General features: G+C 31.6%; 1 protein-coding gene across 1 annotated transcript in view; it reads right to left on the minus strand.

The window, feature by feature from the left end:
- Positions 1-1,657: 1,657 nt before the first annotated feature.
- LOC108548897 (uncharacterized) overlaps positions 1,658-20,083 on the minus strand; it is an 87,458-nt gene continuing 69,032 nt past the window's right edge. The window contains exons 3-8 of the mRNA XM_017902032.1: positions 7,701-7,965; positions 6,896-7,062; positions 3,152-6,454; positions 2,692-2,737; positions 1,846-2,037; positions 1,658-1,687 (exon numbers count right to left, since the gene is read on the minus strand). Of these exons, the coding sequence (XP_017757521.1) occupies positions 1,658-1,687; positions 1,846-2,037; positions 2,692-2,737; positions 3,152-6,454; positions 6,896-7,062; positions 7,701-7,965 (4,003 nt within the window). The remainder of the gene's footprint in view (positions 1,688-1,845; positions 2,038-2,691; positions 2,738-3,151; positions 6,455-6,895; positions 7,063-7,700; positions 7,966-20,083) is intronic.

Below are 20,083 nucleotides of genomic sequence, written 5' to 3' on the forward strand. Positions count from 1 at the left end.
GATCGATCTTTTCCTATAAAATATGAAAATCACACCAAATGATTAGAAATTAAAGATTAGAACTTACAAATATATAATTTAGTATTTCTTTATTTGATATCTTACAAACATATTATACAGATTTTAATAACATTTAAGATATTAAATAAAATTTATCATTAGTTATTTGGAACTTAGAGGTCAATAAAAATGATACACTGTTGGTAACATTGTAAAATTGGGAAATACCCTACATTCTTTTGATCCAAATTATAGTATGTAAAAGCAACAGAATAAGAAAAAATAATTAAATTACTGAAGAATTACTCAAAAGAATTTATAGGAGAGAACAGTAATATGATGCAAGTTTAAAGAATGGGTGTAAAATTCGTAAATTTACAAAAAATTATATAAAAGATTTTTGGAAAAGTGTGATTTTTATGGGCAAATTAAAAATTAATATTTTCGGGTTTGATAGAAAAAATATGTGATGTGCGAGAAAACTAAATACAAGAGTGAATATCAAAATTCTTCAAACGACAGTCAAATTTAGCAGTAGATACCGAATGATGTGGAACTGTATATCAGCATCTGGAGTTGGAAATTTACTATTTGTTCGTTAGATATAATGAATAAATATATTAGATAAATTCATTAGACGTAGTAGATAAGTAATCTTATCTTCTTAATAGATAAATAAAGATAAGTAATCTTATTTAAACTTATATAAAAGTAATCTTAAAGTGAATATTAAGAAAATGGGGATTCCAAGTGAATTTAAATTTTATGCTAATAATAATTTCACTAAGTACATTTTTTATACAATAAAAAATTAAAATTTTTACAGCTGTTGTAAAGTATATTCTAAATACTTATCTATTCTCATGATACTATTATAATAAAACATCTGTAGAGGTGTAGATTGGCAAAGAAAGATGCTAGATTTAAAATATATTTATTACGAGTTAAAGTGAAATTAAAAATAAAATATTACTACGTTTAACAAGTACACTGAGTTTCGCATGACTGTTCTATTCTCTTTCACGATTCTCTACGACTGTTTTTCTATTCTTCTGTGTGACTTTTTGACATTTCTTCTCTATTATTGTCCTTGCTTAGTAATTCAGTCTCTTTCCTTTCTTTCACATACACTCGTACAAAGCATCTCAAAAATTTTTCGTGTAATCCAACGTAAACATCCGCTCGATTTGCTCGCTCGTCATTCACACTGACAATAGTTCATACCAATAATTGTTCTATTTATTCGTCATTCGTATCGACATTCATCCTAAATATTCCCGCTATTATACATTTTTTAAATAAATTCGACAAAAAATTAATATTATATAATATTACAAAAAGGAAAACGTGTTTTTACATATACCATGGAAACGTAGTAACGTGTTTACATGTACTATCATGCAAGTACTAGTGATAGTGTATGTAACAATGACAAGCAATATTCCATTATTTCGGCTTAATTAAATAGCACTTAGAATAATTGAATGCATAATATAATTATTTAAAATTATAATTTTATTTACAATATCCTATTAGTATCCTTTTTCACGTATTTAATGCTTCTTTAAAATTATATAATTGCTGATTTAATGGAGAATATGGTACACTAGGTACATCAGTATCGAAGATGCAGCAGCAGTGATATACTTGATAATATTTATATTTCTCCCATACTTTGAATGAGCGACTAAAGATAAATCGAATAAATAATGTAATTAAAAACATAATATAATTAGAAAATATTGGTTTTAACAAAAATTTAAATTCAATTCTTTATTTAAGATTTTAATATACTTACTTCATGTATATATATTAAATATATTATTATGAAGTCAATTATTTTACCTTCGAAGATTCGTTCCACGAAGTCAACATCTTTTTTGTAACGAAAATCGAAACATTATCATCAAAATCATCTGTATTTTCTCCATCTGATTGACTTTTCATCAACATTCGAATTTCTCCTAGGGAATATGAACCGGAACTAGGCATGTATAATTCTCCCTCAGAGTGATAAGTACTCGATGAAATTTCGGTCTGAAATAATAAAACATAAATAATCTTTCGTATTTTGATAAATTTCTTTTTTATAAATTTCCTTTGATAAATAAATTTTTATATTAATTCACATTTTTTATATTAATTAATTTGCTCAGAATTTTATGTACATGCAGAATTAATTCGTTTTAATCTTAATCGATATAAATATGAAAATAAATTTTTAATATAAAAGACACGACATATATTGATAAACAAATTATTATTAAACAATTGGCAATTCTGATTAGAAGCTAACTTATTTTCTCCAGTTAATTACATCCACATTAATTATATACAGGATACATAATACCTAATGTGTAAATGTACGTATAATATTAATTATACAGGGTGTCCCGGCAACAGTAGTAAAACCGGGAGGGGGGTGAATCTACGTGAAAAAACAAATCGAAAATAAAAAATTAAATGTTTTCATTCGAAGCTTCGTTGTCGAGATAATCGATTTTGAATATCCACGAGTTAGGTGCATGCGCACTCAGTGAATATTCAATTTTCTCGGTAACGAAGTTTCGAACCAAAAAATTTTATTCTTTATTTTCGATTTGTTTTTTCATGTAGAATCACCCCCTTCCCACTTGTACTACCGTTGTTGGGACACCCTGTATAACACACGAATCAATAAATATATCTTACCTTATTCGACTCTATCGAGGATATCGTGGATATGCCGTTAGAAACCCTGTGAAAAATTAGAAAAAGTTACAATTTTCTAAAATCATTAAAATGCACATTAACCCTTTCGCTTCGAGCGCTGCTTATAGGCGGCATCCACGAGATGACCTGTGGGTACGAGCGCCGAATATAGGCGGCGTCCACGCGATGACTCCTGAGTATGGGCACCCCATGTATGCGATATCCAAATTATTGCGTATACAACTGTAATCTGTATACGATTGTTTTATTCTGCACAGTTGCTACTTAAGACTTAGGAAAACGTACAGAAATACACAAAAATCACACGCACTGTGCATATTCCTGGTTAGGTTAGGTTCAATGACGGTACTATGGCGGACTGAACTGCCGAAGCGAAAGGGTTAAGACTCTAAACGCCATGTTCTCCATCAAAGAAATATTTATATTCTTCATTTTTTACCTATATTGTTGATTGAGCATGGTCGGATAATTGGAATCGAGGCACGTAGAAGACAAGAACTTTCTGTGCGTTTCATCGTAGACGTCTGATAAAATCTTTTCCTTCTCAAATGCACCATCGAAGAACGAAATATCTACAGTCGTTATTCTGTCATCAATTAGGTTACTCGTTCGCGCAATCTGCTTATGTTCGTTAACTTCCTGCGAAAGTTCCATATTATTCGACGTTTTCGAAAGACTCCTCGAGGAAGATCGAAGAGATCCGCAATCGTGGAGAGAATCGAACGACGAGACCTGAGAAAAGCTACTACCCAACTGTCCAGTACCTTTTCCCACGTTCTCCACCGATTCCACGGATTTTTGCGTTTTCACATCGGATATCACGTCGTTTGACAATGACAATTTACTCGAGGACTCAGGGTGCTTCGTATTTTCAGCCTCATTTATTATTAACAGCTCCTTATCGACACCTTCAACATTCGAAGCTTCGTTTATCTTCCGCGATGCATTATCCTGTGAAACCACCTGGTCTTCCTCGGTTCCAACTGGATCGTCGATAGCAACGTTTGATACAGTTTTGTCAGAAATCAAATTTTCCCTCGTCTCTTCGCTTAATTCCAGACCGTCATCTTCTTTAGACTCGGATTTAACGTAATTCTCGATACGAGCTTCTTTTAACGACTCCATGTCAGAATTAGCTTCATTCACACTCTCATTTTGCCAATGCTCAGCTTTGGACCGCGGTATAGTCTCGTTAGATCTCGAAGATTGGTTTCCGGAATTAAAAGCCTCTTCGTGATCAGACTGGTTCGAGACATGTCCATCGATAATCTCGTCGTTGCATTCAACCGTTTCCGTAGTGCTAAGATTCTTACTTGGCGGACGGTCCGACTGTGAACTTTGACACTCAGACTCGCCATCCGATCTCCACGCTTCGATCATTTTTATCTCTCTGTCGTGAGCGGAAGCTGGGTTTCTCGGTGACGTCCCTTCGGAAACTAGCAACTTCAGCTTTCCAAAATTAACCTCGCTCCTCAAACTCTCCAGCAAGCCTCTCACCATCAGAGGAACGATCTCGTTGACGTTGAGAATGTCCTTTATCTCTTTATCCTTAACATGCGCGATCAGATCTCTCTTTGTTTCTGGGAAACCTTGTTTGAGGACGTCCTGCAACGTCGCGCAATCAAGATTATCCTGCTGTGTTTTCCTCTCATTCACATCCAACGTATTTATTCTTAAGGTCGTTGCTACTCCGTCATTCTCGTCGTTGGTCGTTGACTTTGAGACCTCTTCCGACACCCTCGTGTCGTTCGTGGTCTTCGTATCAGTACTCGAGGATTGCGGACACGTGGAGGAAGTGGTCAGGCTGGACATGTCATTTGTTAACCGAAGAGAACGCGTTTCAAGAGGTCGGGTTCGTTTAGAGTCCACAATCCTCGACATTTTGTTGCTCTTACTGTTATCCTCGCTGGACCCTGTGGTCTCTCGGCTCTGCGTTTTCTTCTGAGCGTCTAACCTGTCTTTCGTTTTGATACTTGGACGTCTAGTCGGTGTCTTTGGAACGATACATCTATTCTTTGGCTCATCGTTGCTCGGATATACGGATCTCTTGGTCGGTGCAGGTACGGATCTGCTTCGTTTCGATTTATCAAGGTTCGTGTCTACATTTGTTGACCGATTGTCAGGTCGATTAGTACAGTGTTTAGTTCGAGATGGAAGTGAATTGTTCGTTTCTATCGAGACTATTCTTCCTTTGTTCAATAATGTCGGATTAACTGACACAGACTTTTTGTTAATCTTCGTCTGGGACGTGCTTTCTGCTCGATATTCGTCGAGTTCTGGTCGCGATAGGAACTCGTCGATGGTTTTCGTGGTGCGAACGATATTGTCGATTATTTTGTTGTACGAGGCTAGGACATCATCGAACTCGTTCAGAGGTGGCTCGTAGAGATCGTAGAGATCGTCTGACTCTGTAGAATCTTCGGAAGAGATCATGCTCGAGGAGAGAACGTGGCTACGATCTTCTGAACCGTTGTCATCCCTGGTGCAATACGTTTTGACGATATTCGCGAATCGTTTGTCTATAATTTTGTAGTCTTCATCCTTCGCTCCTCGCTTCTCGCAGATCTCCTTGTGCCTCCTCTTATTGATCCTGTGCTTTTCTTCTATCTCCTTGCTCGATAACGGCACGTGTTCATCGTTCGGTTCGACCTCCCTTAAAGCGGAAGACCGTCTGAATTGCTCTATATTATCCTTTAAAACTTCCTGAATCTTTAATTCCAGGGATGTCAAGGGTATCTTTAAATCCTGCACCAAAGTCGCGTCGCTTCCGCCCCTGTTTTGCAATTCGAAGCGATCCTCACAGCTTTCCGGCTTTGATGCCTGTTCCTCGAATCGTACTTGCTTCTGATCGTTCCTCGAACCTACTTTCGTCGCTCCATCGTTCGCTTCGTCCTCCGAATTAACATCGCGAGCATCCATAGGTCCTGCACTTCCCTCTAACATTCTCTCGCCATAATCAATCTTAGAGTCCTTGAAAGCCATTGGTTCGGAGTTCTCCACGTTCTCCAAGTTCGTCACTGACGTCTCACGTGCTTCTTTCGCATCTTCAGTGAGTTTCTCATCATTTGCTACCGAGATACCAGCTCTTCCCGACCTTTCTAAATCGCGTGTAGACCCATTATCGCTGTAATCCCTGGAGTCACTTTTCCTCCGTCTGCCATTGTTCTTATCGTCGTTGCTATGTTCCGATATCTTAATCACCTTTTCTCTCCTCCTCGGAGATTCGGTCTTCCTGGAAAAATTGTGAACTATCGCGTATGTACCAACGTTCTGGCTCTCCTGCACGAAGAAGGGGTCCGGTGAGATGTGGATGTTCTGCAAATTCTGGGTAATCAGGTCTCCCTTGATGTTCACAGGAGGACACGTCTGAATGGAACACGCGTCGATACCTCTGTCTCTCTCGCGTCTTGGAGAACGTGCTTGATCATCGAGCTTCCCATTTTCATCGTTCACGGGTGCGTCGTCTGCTAGCGACGAGGGCAGGCCCAACTTTCGTATATCCAGCTTCCTCTGTCGCGAGAACTCTTTGTAACGGTCCTCGGAGGTTCTGAATTTCGGGGCAGACAGATCGACAACTCTCTTAGGCTTCGCCAGGGGATGCCCCTCGCCGGAGAGTTGAATTCTCGAGTCCGTGGAGCTGGTATCGACCCAGCCGTTCGCTTCTTGAAATTTATGCGCCACGCGCTCGCGAATGTATAATAATTGATCGTTTTCGTCGTCGAGTGGCGCCTCGTCGGGACATCTAAAAGAAGTGTCATGTTGTATATTGATTTTGTTAAAAATACGAAACAGGGGTGAATATTTTTAACGGAGAGAGACGAGAATCAGGGAAATACCAACGACGTAGGTTTTAGAGAGTTTCGGCTGTTGGAATTTTGAAAATGAGGCGGAAAAAGTGAACTACAGTCAGACTACCAATAGTCGAGTTATTGACCTGTGATGTGGACTTGCATATACGTAGTATAATTATAAATTTAATTATAATAAAATTATACTGTAATTATTGGGAGATTATACTACATTTGTATTTGTTACGAAAATGTTATTTTCAAAAAGGTTTTATAAGTTTTGTTAATTTAACGACGAAAGTCAGTGATAAACGGCGTTTGAAGTTCCTGATTCGAGGCAACTTCCGGTATTAGAGAAATGGAGAATTGGCTGATTGCGTAACGGGGATACTTACACAGACATATTTTTTGGAAGTCGATTACAATTAGTGACTATGCTTATTTCTTTCATACGAATCTGTGCATCTTTGATCAATTTTTGTACGTCGTCGAGAGTTGCCGACGTCTCTGGGCTAAGATCCGGCGTAACCGGAAGTGTTATCGTAGATCTTTTGCTATCGAACTGAAAATTAAATAGCGTATCAGAAAAAACGTTCAGTATCTCAAACAAATTTTCTTTTTACATATCATAAGATTTAGGTGATTCAATGGTATTTCTTTGAAAGAATATATTTAAAAAATAAAATGACTTCGAAAGCTGAATTATGCAGTTATAATAATTTAGGGTGATGTAATCATTAAGTGTAAGCTTAGAAACTTAAAATTGATATTATTCAACAACAGCAATATTTGGTAAAAACATAAAAAATAATATAAATATATAAATAATAAAAATATATAAAACTATATAGCAATATATAAAAGATTGTAGAAAAATATTGCTCGTGTTTGATTTTATTTGAAATTTATAAAATATTAAAAAATAAATATTACTGTGAAATTAAAATATAACACTGTAATGAGAAAATGGCGTTGCTGTTTATAAATATCGTATAAGTATTATAATTTAATTTATATTAAAGATTCTGATATAAAGTTTTGTGTTCCTCTCCATAAGTACGATTTAGACTTGATTTGATAATTATAATTAAAAATAATAATTAATTTAACGATTAAAATAATCATTGTAAAAAATAATAATTTGCATGGAAGAATTAGAAATTTCATGGTAAGAGTGGTAAAATTATAAAATAATTATACCTGTTCATCATCGACAACTTTTGCTGAAACCAACGGAATTTTTCTCGCGCTTCTGATAGCGTCCGTTTTAGGAACTGAGCTCCTAGAATCTCTGACACGGCTCCTCGCAGATTGAATTTCCTCCCTTTGCCGCGCTATCGGCACGCGAGTTTTGCAGTAGCAGTCACACGCTGACTGCGAGTGCATTTTTGAGTGACAAAACACGGGCAAGCGGTCAGGCGGATCCACGCACAAATCCAAGTATTCTAAAATATCACGTTCCTTTCTGTAATCAAAGAAAGAACACCTTTATCGGTAAAGTGTGTTTGTAAATATTATAAATACCTCAAAAGGAATTTATTATTCGTGAAGTTAATTCCTGTGAGGAAGAAGGAAAAAGATAGGTTAAGATCGTTTCAGGATTTGTATATTGGAATTATAGTTGGGAAAATTTCATTTAAAATGTTTGTCATTAGTATTATATGCTGTAATTAATTTCGAATATTTAGGAAATTTTTTCGAAAAAACTTGAACTAATAAATATAATTAATTACTAATTGAATTATTATTAACATAAGTAAAAGTGTTAAATTGAACAAAATTCATAGTTTATTTTGAGTAGTATTAATAGTAGGATATTTATTTTATTCAAAATCTTTGGATATGGGAAATAAATAGTTTTTAAATGTTTTTTTTTTTAATTGTTGTGAAAAAAGATGTATCGTGTTTTTGAATAAAATATACGAAATGATGTTTTAAAAAAAATTTGTCATTTATATAGTAACTTATAACATTACTTAATAACATTTAGGATTATTTGATAATTATACTAGATAAGATAGAACATTTTTCTTATTCTTATAACAGAATTCATAATTATTGTAAGATAAATATCATTAATTTATCAATATTGTACATTTTTGAAAAAATCTATTCAGTCGAAATTGTTTAAAAAATGATTTACTTAATTAAAAGTTGTATATTTATATTAATTAAACTGATAAATAAATATGATCATTAATCATATTACAACTTTTCCTGATAGCAAAGTTTAAGGCATATTCTAACTAGTGACAAATGACAAAAAGACATCATCAATTATTAATAAAAACAAAATACTATATATATTATGCACCATAATTCATTTGGACTTTAAAAGACTAAATTTTTCCTTTCAACGTACAAAAATCTAACAAATGTCAAAATATAAAAAAATGTGACATCAAGATTTTCAACCATATTCCCACCACGAATATTTAGCACGACGTTCTACAATGCGAGAAAGGACGTTGGCACGTCTCGATGTCGTTAAACGAGTAAAGAAAAATAAACCGCACCGCCATCTAGAGAGGCAAGTTCAAGAACCGATGACAATAAAGTTATTAATTTCTTTCGAACAGGGTTGGTTGCCCTCGGGCCACCGACACTTCTTCGGCTCGAGCAGAAAATCAAACCGACCCGTGCATTACGTCGTCAGGCATTCTACACGTTCCTGGCTACGCTAAGAAGTATCTATATGTGGTAATATCGATCCTTAAAGGGAGCCGCTTCTTTGTTCGTTATCGATTCTCCGTCGTTCGTCGAATTGACTCATTCTGCGTTACTATAGAACAAAAAGTGTTTCCGTCGAACGTTTTGTTTCGAGTAAAACCAAAAATGTTATTTGATAACTGAAAGAATTTTCTTAATATTATTTGTATTGGTGTTCGTATATCAGTTTGTGAATATGTAGTCCTTTTTATTGAAGTGTGATGTTCTTTTCGATTTTCTGCTTTTTTAATTAACCTAACCTAAACCAATGTTGTCATACGATTGAAATAGTATACGAGTGTATTGTGTATTATTTGTATTGTTTTTGTTAAGTATTTGTATACTAATATTAAATTTTGAACTTTCTTTTGTTAAATTATTATATTCTTTTTGAATAAGTATCTTTTTAATCAATGTAACCTAAATTTAAAGATGTTATATAATGCTTCAAACACTTTTTAGCCCATTTATTATTCGTATGTTATTTTTTTATTATTTTGACTAGATTGAATTTTTTTTTTATTGGATTATGAAATTTTGAATTATTGAATATTAGTTACGAATGTACAATCCTTCATTTTGCAATTTCTTTAAATAGAATAGAGTATGTTCTACAATTTACAATAATTTTTAATACGTTCTTGTGTTCATATATTATTACCTTGATTGTATCAACAATTTATACATTATTTTAAATACTGAATTATTTTGTTAACGTTTAAAAATTTTGTGTAATAAAGAATATAACATTAAAAAATTATATTAAAAAAATTGTGCTACTTATCTAAGATGAAAAAATAATTTATAATAATTAAAATAAGGCCATGTATATAAATAAACATAACCTCGCTCTCTGTAAATAACAGTGTTCAAATATTGGACGAAATTAAATTTTTACTTTATCTATACACGTATATTACTATCCATGAAATGAAAATATGAAATGGAGATATAAAAAATATATATTTAATATAACTTATATTATAATTGATAAAATTAACCAGGAGAGAACGTTGATATCAATTGATGTACAATTACATATCTTGTGCGAAATTGGATATATTATAGTAGCTATGAAAAAATAAAATCCTGAATGCACTTTCGAATCGAGGTTGACAATTTAAAAGCTGCGAATTTCGAAGTTAATCTACGAAAAAGTGCGGCAGTAGAATTTCGAAGCTGTCCTTCGAATACTCGGGCATAAAAATTCAAAATAATGCATAGATTTTAATAACACGATTTCAACGCGGAGGTGCATTAATATTTATCGTCGTATTCATATCCAACGATAGAAAAATCGAGGCTGGAATTTCAAATCATCGATTAAATTCTCAGTTACTTGAATAATGTATAGACATCACCAGCACGTAATAAAAATCTTCCCTTGTTAGACGGTTCTTGCGGTATTTTCATTAATTTATCTCGCCCGATTCGAGATAAGAAAAAGAGGCAAAGGAAACGTAGAGCCAAGAGGATTAACAACCTGAGATTTGTATCTCTTAAAATTCTATTAAAACTTTTATGATTACTTCGACAATTAAAACTTTTACGATTCCCCTAAAATCCTTAAAATTTTTTCAAATTATACTTATCCGATATTTATAAAGAAGGTAACATTTGCGTGAGTTTATGAATGTAGTCGGATGTTTTTATATCAATTAATTTGTCGTAATTATGTTGACAACATACAAGAACACGCGTGTGAAAAATCACACAATTTAACACGTATTGTAAAAATAATAACATCAAACTGATACCAACATTTCCTTCTATTAAGGGAAAAACGGGTTTCACTAATTAGATAAATTATATGTTTCCCAAATTAAAATAAATAGCGAGATAAATAGGTATTTTGGGAAATCCAAGTGAAAGCAAATTTAAATTTAAGTCAAATTAGATAATTCAGTAGATTCAAATTAACTCTTCTATGACTTATCTCTTCCAAGTGACATTTAATCTTTCCACAAAGAGCTTTGAGGCAGTATGATTCTTAAAAAGTAGACTGCAATAAAACAAAATAATTGTTTTATGTTAAAATGTTATAAGTGATAATTTATAATTAATTTTGTATGATATAGCCTTACAGTAACAAAATACTACACAGTAAACTTAATTTCATTACTGTCTGCATTTATTAGGTATTATGAGAATTTGTGAAAATAGATTCATTTAAAGTCTTCAGATGGGATAATTATAAGCCAAATTCTTTGATTATTTACCAAAAATGATCAAAACATAATAAATTTAGCAATATAATTTTTATTGTAAATTTATATTTATATCATTCTCATATATATAAATTAATTAATTTTTATTATAATATCTTGTAAATTAATCGAATATACGAATTAAAATATATCAATTAATTATACAATGTATATCACAATAAGAGGATGTAACAAACCTGTTTCACTTATTCTCTTATATTAAAAAGTTGTTTCAAATTCTCAAGTTTTAACCAATTTATGAACCTACCTTGTCAACCAAATCCTTAAATCAATCAAACATAGAAATTTCTACTATTCTAACCTGTTAATTAATAAAAAAGAATTATTATCACAAGGATTGTCAATATCCCAGACAGAATTCTTTCCTTGTATAAAAGTTTCTCTTCTTGCCGCTTGCTACATAAATTTTATGTCACACTTCTATTTTCAAATATCACGATCGACTAACCTAAAACCAATTCGCCTGTATTAATTTTGGATTCCACAACCAACTAGAATTCAAATTACCAGATTAATCGTCCAGCTTGAACGAAATCTAAAATGTCATCGACTCGGTTGAATTATGTTTGATGCTATTATTAAAGGTGTACGCCATTATTTTCCCCGCCTTTTTATCCCATTCGAACGCGAGAATCGAACGCGATCGATGCTCGCCAGTTGCGAACTCGCACGAGGGAATCGAACTATCTCGCGAGTGGCCGTAGTAGAAAAATCGTGGAGGGTGACGTCGGATGCATCTCCAACAGGCTTCCCGCTTTAATGCTTCGGGACTTCGTGATCAATAACAGTACGTCAAATCTACGTAATTCGCGACGTCCTTTAAAGTCGATGGATCACCGCACGACGGTATTACACAGGGTGACTCACCTAGGCGTGGGATTCGAAGCACCGTATTTTGCCGGACCATGGCGAAAGACCCTGCTCGATACTGCGATCGATCAGTACGCGATATTGGAATTGGAAATGAGCGAATAAAGAATAGAAAAATTTAGGTTATAATGTTTTTAATTTGGCAAAATTTTATAAAATTATTAATTTATTAGTAGATATACGAATTAAAAAACATAAAAAAAGATATTGTGTTATATGTAAAGATTATTATTATTGTGGTATATAAAAAAATAATATTAAAATAAAATAATTTATATTCTTTCTTACTAGAGATGTTTGGTGCGTCTGCTTTGCATTTGAGTATAGTATTCATTATATAAATTATAAAACAATGTATATATATATTGCAGACTTATTTCGTATTGTGTGATATTGACATATACATTTTCAATTATCTTTACTTTATTTTGAGTATATTATCTCGTCAATTTAAATGTACATTTTAATCATGTTAAGTTTAGTGTGATAATTTATTCGAAGTATTTGTTTGTGTGTAATCAATTTCGACATTATTTAAATCATTTTTTTATTTTAATTTTATTTCTAAATTATTGTCGAAAAACAATTATAATTTTCATTTGTATCATTTATTTAAAATATTTTTTATATAATTATAAAATGCTCTTTTCCTTCATATCTAATATGTATAAGGTAGGTTTTAAACATTTGACACATTTAATTAGCGACCTTTAAAATAACAAAGTGCGTGCCATTTTTTCAATAGGGTATGCGTTTTATTAAACTTATTACCTTTGTCATTTATATAAAAAAATGTATATAAAGAAAATATGTTACGGGCTAAAAGCGCCATAGTAAATCATTGCAAATCATCAATTATTTCTTAAACAGAATCTTAAATAAAAAATGAATTAAAATTTTATGCATAAAATTGCTATTTAATATTACACATGTATAATAATAAGGGTAATGATACTTTTTACGTTTTTACAATTTTTATTAAAAATAACAATTCTACCCTATAAAATAATTAATTGAAAATTTTACAATAAAATTTAGCAATTTTATTATTAATCGTTAAACATCCTTGACCATTTCCTGTCTCAATTTATCAAAATAAAAATTACCTAATGACAAAATACTACTTAAAAATACTTTAAAAGTATAGATGTTGAAAGAAAAATTTGGGAAATATACAATAAACAAATATAAGTAAATACAGTAGCAATACTGTGAAAATAGTTTCTATTTTGTTCTCAGGAAAACCTGCAGGGTACACCACAATCGGCCAAGATGAGGATTTAAGTGTTAGAATATTTTGTAGTACAGATAGCAAAACACAAACGCAATGCTCGAGGATTCGATGCTTATCACGTTAGAAAACAAGAAGATTTTGTAATTCTAATTCTTCTACCACTTTCCTTTAACGAGAAAATAAGAGGAAAAAAATTCCTAAAGAAAATTCCTTATTCGCCAGATATACACGCAAGAAAATGGCCGTACACTGCTATATTGTGAGAAGAGCAGCGAGAATGAGACTGCTTATGTATTTAGGTTGCGCAAAACAGAATTTAAAAAACCGAAATTATAGCTCCGAGAAAATTATAACGTACACGATCTTTCAATAAATATCCATTAATCCCATATCCATTAATTCTTGTACTAATATTATCTGGTTATTCCATTACCAATGATACTTTCAATTTGGATTTCTACGATAAAATCAAATACTATAGTGAATAATTATGAAGATTCTTGAAGAGAGAATTGCTGAAAAGTATATGAAATAATATTACCATTATTGATGTCATTTTCGTATCAAATTCGCACTTTTTAATTAACTTAGATTTTCTAACTAGAATCCTAGGAACATTTTTAGTAAAATTAATTATTAAAACTAGACATATTTAGATTATGTTTGAATTTATTTACTTTAAAAGAACCTCACCAATGCTTTGGTACCATTTTCATAAAAATATGCTAAAAACTACCATGGGAATTGGAATTTTCCGTGGACTGCAGTTATTTTTGGAATTGTTTCCCTTGCTTTTACTGTATTACACGGATACAGTCCGCTAATCTGACATATTTGTAATCCAGTATTGTCGAAGTCCCGAGAGTGCCGGATTACCGGAATTCTACTGTATTATTTTACAATACAGTGTCATCAAAAAAAAAAAAAGATCCGAGATTATGGCTTTACTGAAAGTAGTAAAAACTGCTCGATCGACATCGTACCTAAAATCAATAGTTTCGATGTGAATTCTTTATTTATACTTTCTATTACTACTTTATTTATATAGTACTTATTTATATACCTTCATTTAAGATATTATATATATTGATATGTATTTTTAGTTACTACTTCAGTCTATTTCAACTCAAATTTTTTTCTGTGGTGTTTTTAGTTTAGGAAATGTGCACTGTAACTCAATTGTTGCCTCGTTATTTCCTTGTAATTCTTGAAAATAATTAAAGAATTATCTTTACCTATTTTTAATTGCAATTTAGTACAAATATTTGATCGATTAATTCTTTCGTTAATTTTATTTAATTATTACGTTTTATATAAGACCAGTATGTTTCACCTTTATGGACGACATTCGTTTTCTATTTAATTTTGCCAGCAGAAATTTTATCCACCGAAGTAATATTGGTTGAATTGGTATATCCTCAAATAAAAGTAAATTCGATATGCTTCGAATTAATTAATTTCTCCGACAATATTACACTGAAAAAGAAGAACATACGAATTTTATTCTTTTATCATTTTTAATGACTCGAATTCTCTAATTAAAGCCATGAAATATAAGTTAATAAAAAGAAAATTTTTATTATGACAGAAATAACTGTAATGAAAGGAGAATATTTCATTACAAAGAATTATTATTATAAATAATTATATCACAGAGTTGTTCACCCTCCCCCTCCCTCCTCCCCGCTCTTTGTTTTCTCTGATCGGTCTATTTACGCTTTTCAATTACAGTTTCTACCAGCACAAAGCCATATTTTCAATTATATTGAATCAATAATTAAATACGATAATAAATTCATAATTAATAACATGATATGCAACAACCTGGACCGACAACGGTCACCGTTCCTATATTATTACACAAATATTTCTTGCTGCAACTCTGAAAATCCTGTTATTCTACCAAATTTATTCGAATCTACCTTTAATTAAAACCATATCACCAAAAAGCAGTAATAAAACGTCAGCCAACACCCCCTTTTCAGCTCTCACCCTCGCCTTAATTATACAGGTTTAATTCCATTCAACTAACATGTGCATTTTCCGAATAACGAAAATAAAAAACTTTCTCAAAAAGAGAAAGAATAAGACAGAAAAAATTAACCTACAAAGTCTGGAGAAAAGTCTCCGAAAATCAGGAAATTAAACTCACAAGGCATGGAACAATGAACGAAATTAAAATTGAAAGTGGAGACGCGCGAATTGATTTAACCTCTAATCAGCATTTCTATGCACGAATTCGAGCTGAACCGCGATACACGCAGTCCGATTATGTATAATTAACGAGCGAAACGGAATAGAATTCGGGGCGATGGAAAAATCCGCGTCGTCGTTGAAAAGTTATGGCGACCGATCGATTCGGGCCGACATTCACGCAGCCGCGTTTTCCTTTCCCCCTTTTTCCCATTTTTTCAATATTTTTTTCCCTCTTTTTTCGTTACCGTCGAACCACGATACGAGCGTACGGAAATCCAATCGATGTTAGTTCGGTTAGCTGCTGTGGTAATTTGCCGGTCGCAGCGCCTGAGTTTCGTCATTTCGCCGCCGGCTAACGGTTCGACGTGAAAAGAAACGTGGCGGCAGAAACAGATCGAAGCCCCCCGGCATGGATTTTACTACGATCCGTTAAAATACTTTCCGACAGGTGTGTCGCAATCGTCTGTTCCTTTTTCGTACGATGAACGATAGGCGAAGCCGTCTAACGGGGAAACAGTTTCTTCGTTGTTTTCTTGGATCAAAATCATGCGAGATATTCGTACAAACTACGAGAGAAACCAGAAAATGGGTCATTTATTTATTTTAAAATTCATTCGAGACGTCTTTTTAAATTTTTTTTAACGTGAGAATGGTTATCCGAATATCTTGTAATTTTATTACTTTTAACATTGAAAATAATATTATTAATTATAATAATTTTCAAAACGTATTTTAAACGTCAATTTTAATTTTTATGGGAGATGGAAGAGAATATTTTACAATTTTTCATTTTTAACTGCAATGAAAAATAAATTATTTTTCATCCTTTTATGCTCAAAAATGAAATATTTGGAAACAAAAACTATTTTTTGTTTTCAATTCTGATTTAAAATAGCACACTAAGAAAAATCTAATTTTGAACTTTGTCGTAAAAAGAAGTATTTTTTTAAACAAATATTATTTTCCACTTTTTTGCATCCCAAAATAAAAAGAAAAAAATTTATAGGAAAAAAATTGTATAAAATAATTAGATAATTAAACTATTAATGAGTATGACCTTGTTGCTAAGGTGCAAGGTGTTTCATGACGTAAATAAGTATTATAGTTTACACCTAATTTGAGGGGTGATTTTGAACTTAGTGTTACAAATATATCCTTGAAATTAAATGGTTAAGAAGATATCGTTAATGAATGTTGCTAATTTTAGTTATAACTTTAATGTGCCTCGTCATCTAAATGCACTTTTATTTTCGGAAACATTAATTATACACGCAATTTTTGCATGTATAGTAGTGAAAACTCCTCTTTTTCATTTATTTTGGAAATTCCAAATTTTTTAAAATAATTTTTGTTGTTTGTTAATATAAAATAAGCGGCCATTATAAACAGAAAATTTCGAACTAAATATTTTATAATCCCGATAAGTTATTGAGTGATTAAAATCATTCATATTAATTGTATTAATTACTTAATAAATTATTAAATTATTAAATTTTGTAATTTTCACGAATTCTATAATTAAATATTATTTCAATTATTATCTCAATTAAAAAGATGTGAAGTATTGGAGATAAAATGACAATACAAAATTTTTGTGGTATAAGAATTAATTTTTTACTGCCATTAAAAAATTAAATTATAATTTGTAAATATATTCGGTAATAAGTGAAAATTTTATGTGATACTTTAAAAAGATTAATTTCTCGTTCAATATTCACAAGGGAAAAAGCTGTGCTGTACACGAAGCGTTAAGTGAAAAAAAAACAGTAATTGTGAAAAAAAAATAAAAATTCTACTGGACCTACAAAATGGCGATTATAAGATACTTTAAGTTAATTGAACTTTCTCAAGGTCTCATTACGCGCCAGTCTAGGATCCTATCTGTTCTGTCATTAATAATTATCAATTTTAGCGTTAGAATTTTACTTGCTACATATATTTTCATTATCTTTTAAGGGCTTAAAATATTATGATTTCAAAGATTTTAATCAAGATAAAAAGAAGATGAAATTGTTCGAAATGTTACCATTACATTACCACGTAGGAATTAGCAACGGATGACGAATGGATTTCTAGAAAAACTTTCAGAATTCTCATGCAGTAATATTCGTTGGCAATTTAGTAACTATTCGCGAATGTTGATTCTTAAAGGCGAAATGACGTTCATATAAAATGTTCTAAATGTTCTAAAACCAATTAATAAACAATAAAACTATTGATATATCAAAAAAAGAAATAATAAAACACAAGGAAAAATAAAAAATATATTACCGTATTCAACGTAGAAAAATCTTTCAAATGATGTATATTATTACGATAGGCGGCTTAAAGGACTAGAAACATGATTATAGTTACGCGGTATTTTCTACGACACTCTAATGTTAACCCTTTCACGAATATATAATAGGTTTTATACGAAACACTGGTTATAAACTAAAAACCTATACATCATTTCAAAACAAATGGCCACAATTGTAGTATCGTATACTGCTCTTCCTAAAGACGAAAGAAAATCACATACTCCTTTTCGATATATACACTTTTTGTTTACATTCGAATTTCACGACAGAAACGATTATCACACATAAAAATACAAGCACAATTAACACTTTTATCTATTAGCAGTAAATAACAGTAATTCCTGTGCAGGAAATAATAATAAATCATTGCAATATCGAAAGCAGCATACATATGTCGCAGTAAATTAATTTCTATTTAAACTTGTGTTAATAGAATATTTTATTTTAATATCGAATGAACAGGTATCCACTTTGCCTGTATACTAAACAACAAGGAAGATCAGCGCCTCTACCGGCAAATTTTTCTTCGCATACGATGTCCTACAGTTCTGGCAACCTCTAAAACATCTCACTATGTAAAATCTATATTATTATTTCGTTCATATTACGATCGTTATATACGGGACACCACAACAGCTGTCAAATTCTTGTCTATTTACATCAGATTTTACGTACAATTTATATCTATTTTTATTTATATATACTTAAAAATAATTTAAAAATGATATTTATTAATCGTATGCAAGATAAAAGGTACGAAATATTATAAAATAGGACTTAATGCTAGGTTATTCACAACTTGGTAAACAAATTCACGAATATTGCATACATGCATGACGAATGGAGAATTGGAGAATTAATTAGTGTTTATAATCAAGATTCGAAAGTGATTTAAATATATACGTATATTCAGAACAGTTAAAATTGTGTTTTGTAAAACAATTGAGTGCGTCGAAATTTTTGAAGCATAAATAGTTGGCAGATATGATCAATTAAATCGTAGTTTATATATATGTAATTTGTTTTAAGTATAGTACTGTAGTATAGTAGTATAGTAAATTTTTTAATTCTACACTAGTTGGTTCAATAATGAAAAAAAAAATCGTGAAATTTAAAACAACGTCGCAATTAGTATTACGATATACACAGTTCCTAATCGCATATAGTCGAATTTGCACTCGATAACGTAAAACTATTTAATCTATATGTATATCGTAAGAAATTAATTTTGTTTCTCGTGTTTCTTTTTGTATCTTAATACCGGGAACACGTGATTTCTAGAACACAGAAAGATTAATTTGTAAAGGTTCATCGCTCACATGTTTCATAAATTCTCACGTACTAATCGACAACCTCGGGGAGAGTTATCAACGCAAAATTCCTCGTCTGCGATCGTTTTCGCGTAAACCACGTGTCGATGGCAAAGAAATTTTCCGTCGCCATCGTGTGTTGCTCATTATCTCTCTCTTGACACGTTCGTCTCGAACTATCTTTTCACTCGATATTCAAAATGCAATTATTTTTCAGAACTCTCTGGACGGCGTTAGAAAAAACGAAATATGTTATTATATCAAATAAATGCATTATGTTAGTTGTATTATATGCCTGGTTATATAGAGTGAGACAGATGGTCGGTCAGCTTTTGATAGCGCATCCTGCTCGTGGTAAAGATGAAGAAAGGTCACATACACGTGGAAGGAAATTCTTTCTTTTTTTAGATATATGATATCTTTTATTTATTGAATTGGTTTGTAAGTAATCACCATTTTTTATATCGAGACAAATATATGAAGTTAATCCAAAATATATTAAATATTATTTTTTTTTTGTCGATAACAGATTACCGAGTTCTAATTTAAATAAAGCAACCGATTTTAATGGAAGCTTATAAAATGACGTAATTTTACATCAACTGAGATCAGCTATATTTTGTGAAAAATTATATTAAGTTTCGTCAAATTATATTATTCCATTGTCAATTGCTATCCACTACATTGAAGGAAAACATTTTTGATGATACAGTGTACTGAATAAATAATATTGTAC

This window comes from Eufriesea mexicana, unplaced genomic scaffold, assembly GCF_001483705.2.
Source record: "Eufriesea mexicana isolate 0111107269 unplaced genomic scaffold, ASM148370v2 scaffold474474812, whole genome shotgun sequence".
Classification (NCBI taxonomy): domain Eukaryota; kingdom Metazoa; phylum Arthropoda; class Insecta; order Hymenoptera; family Apidae; genus Eufriesea; species Eufriesea mexicana.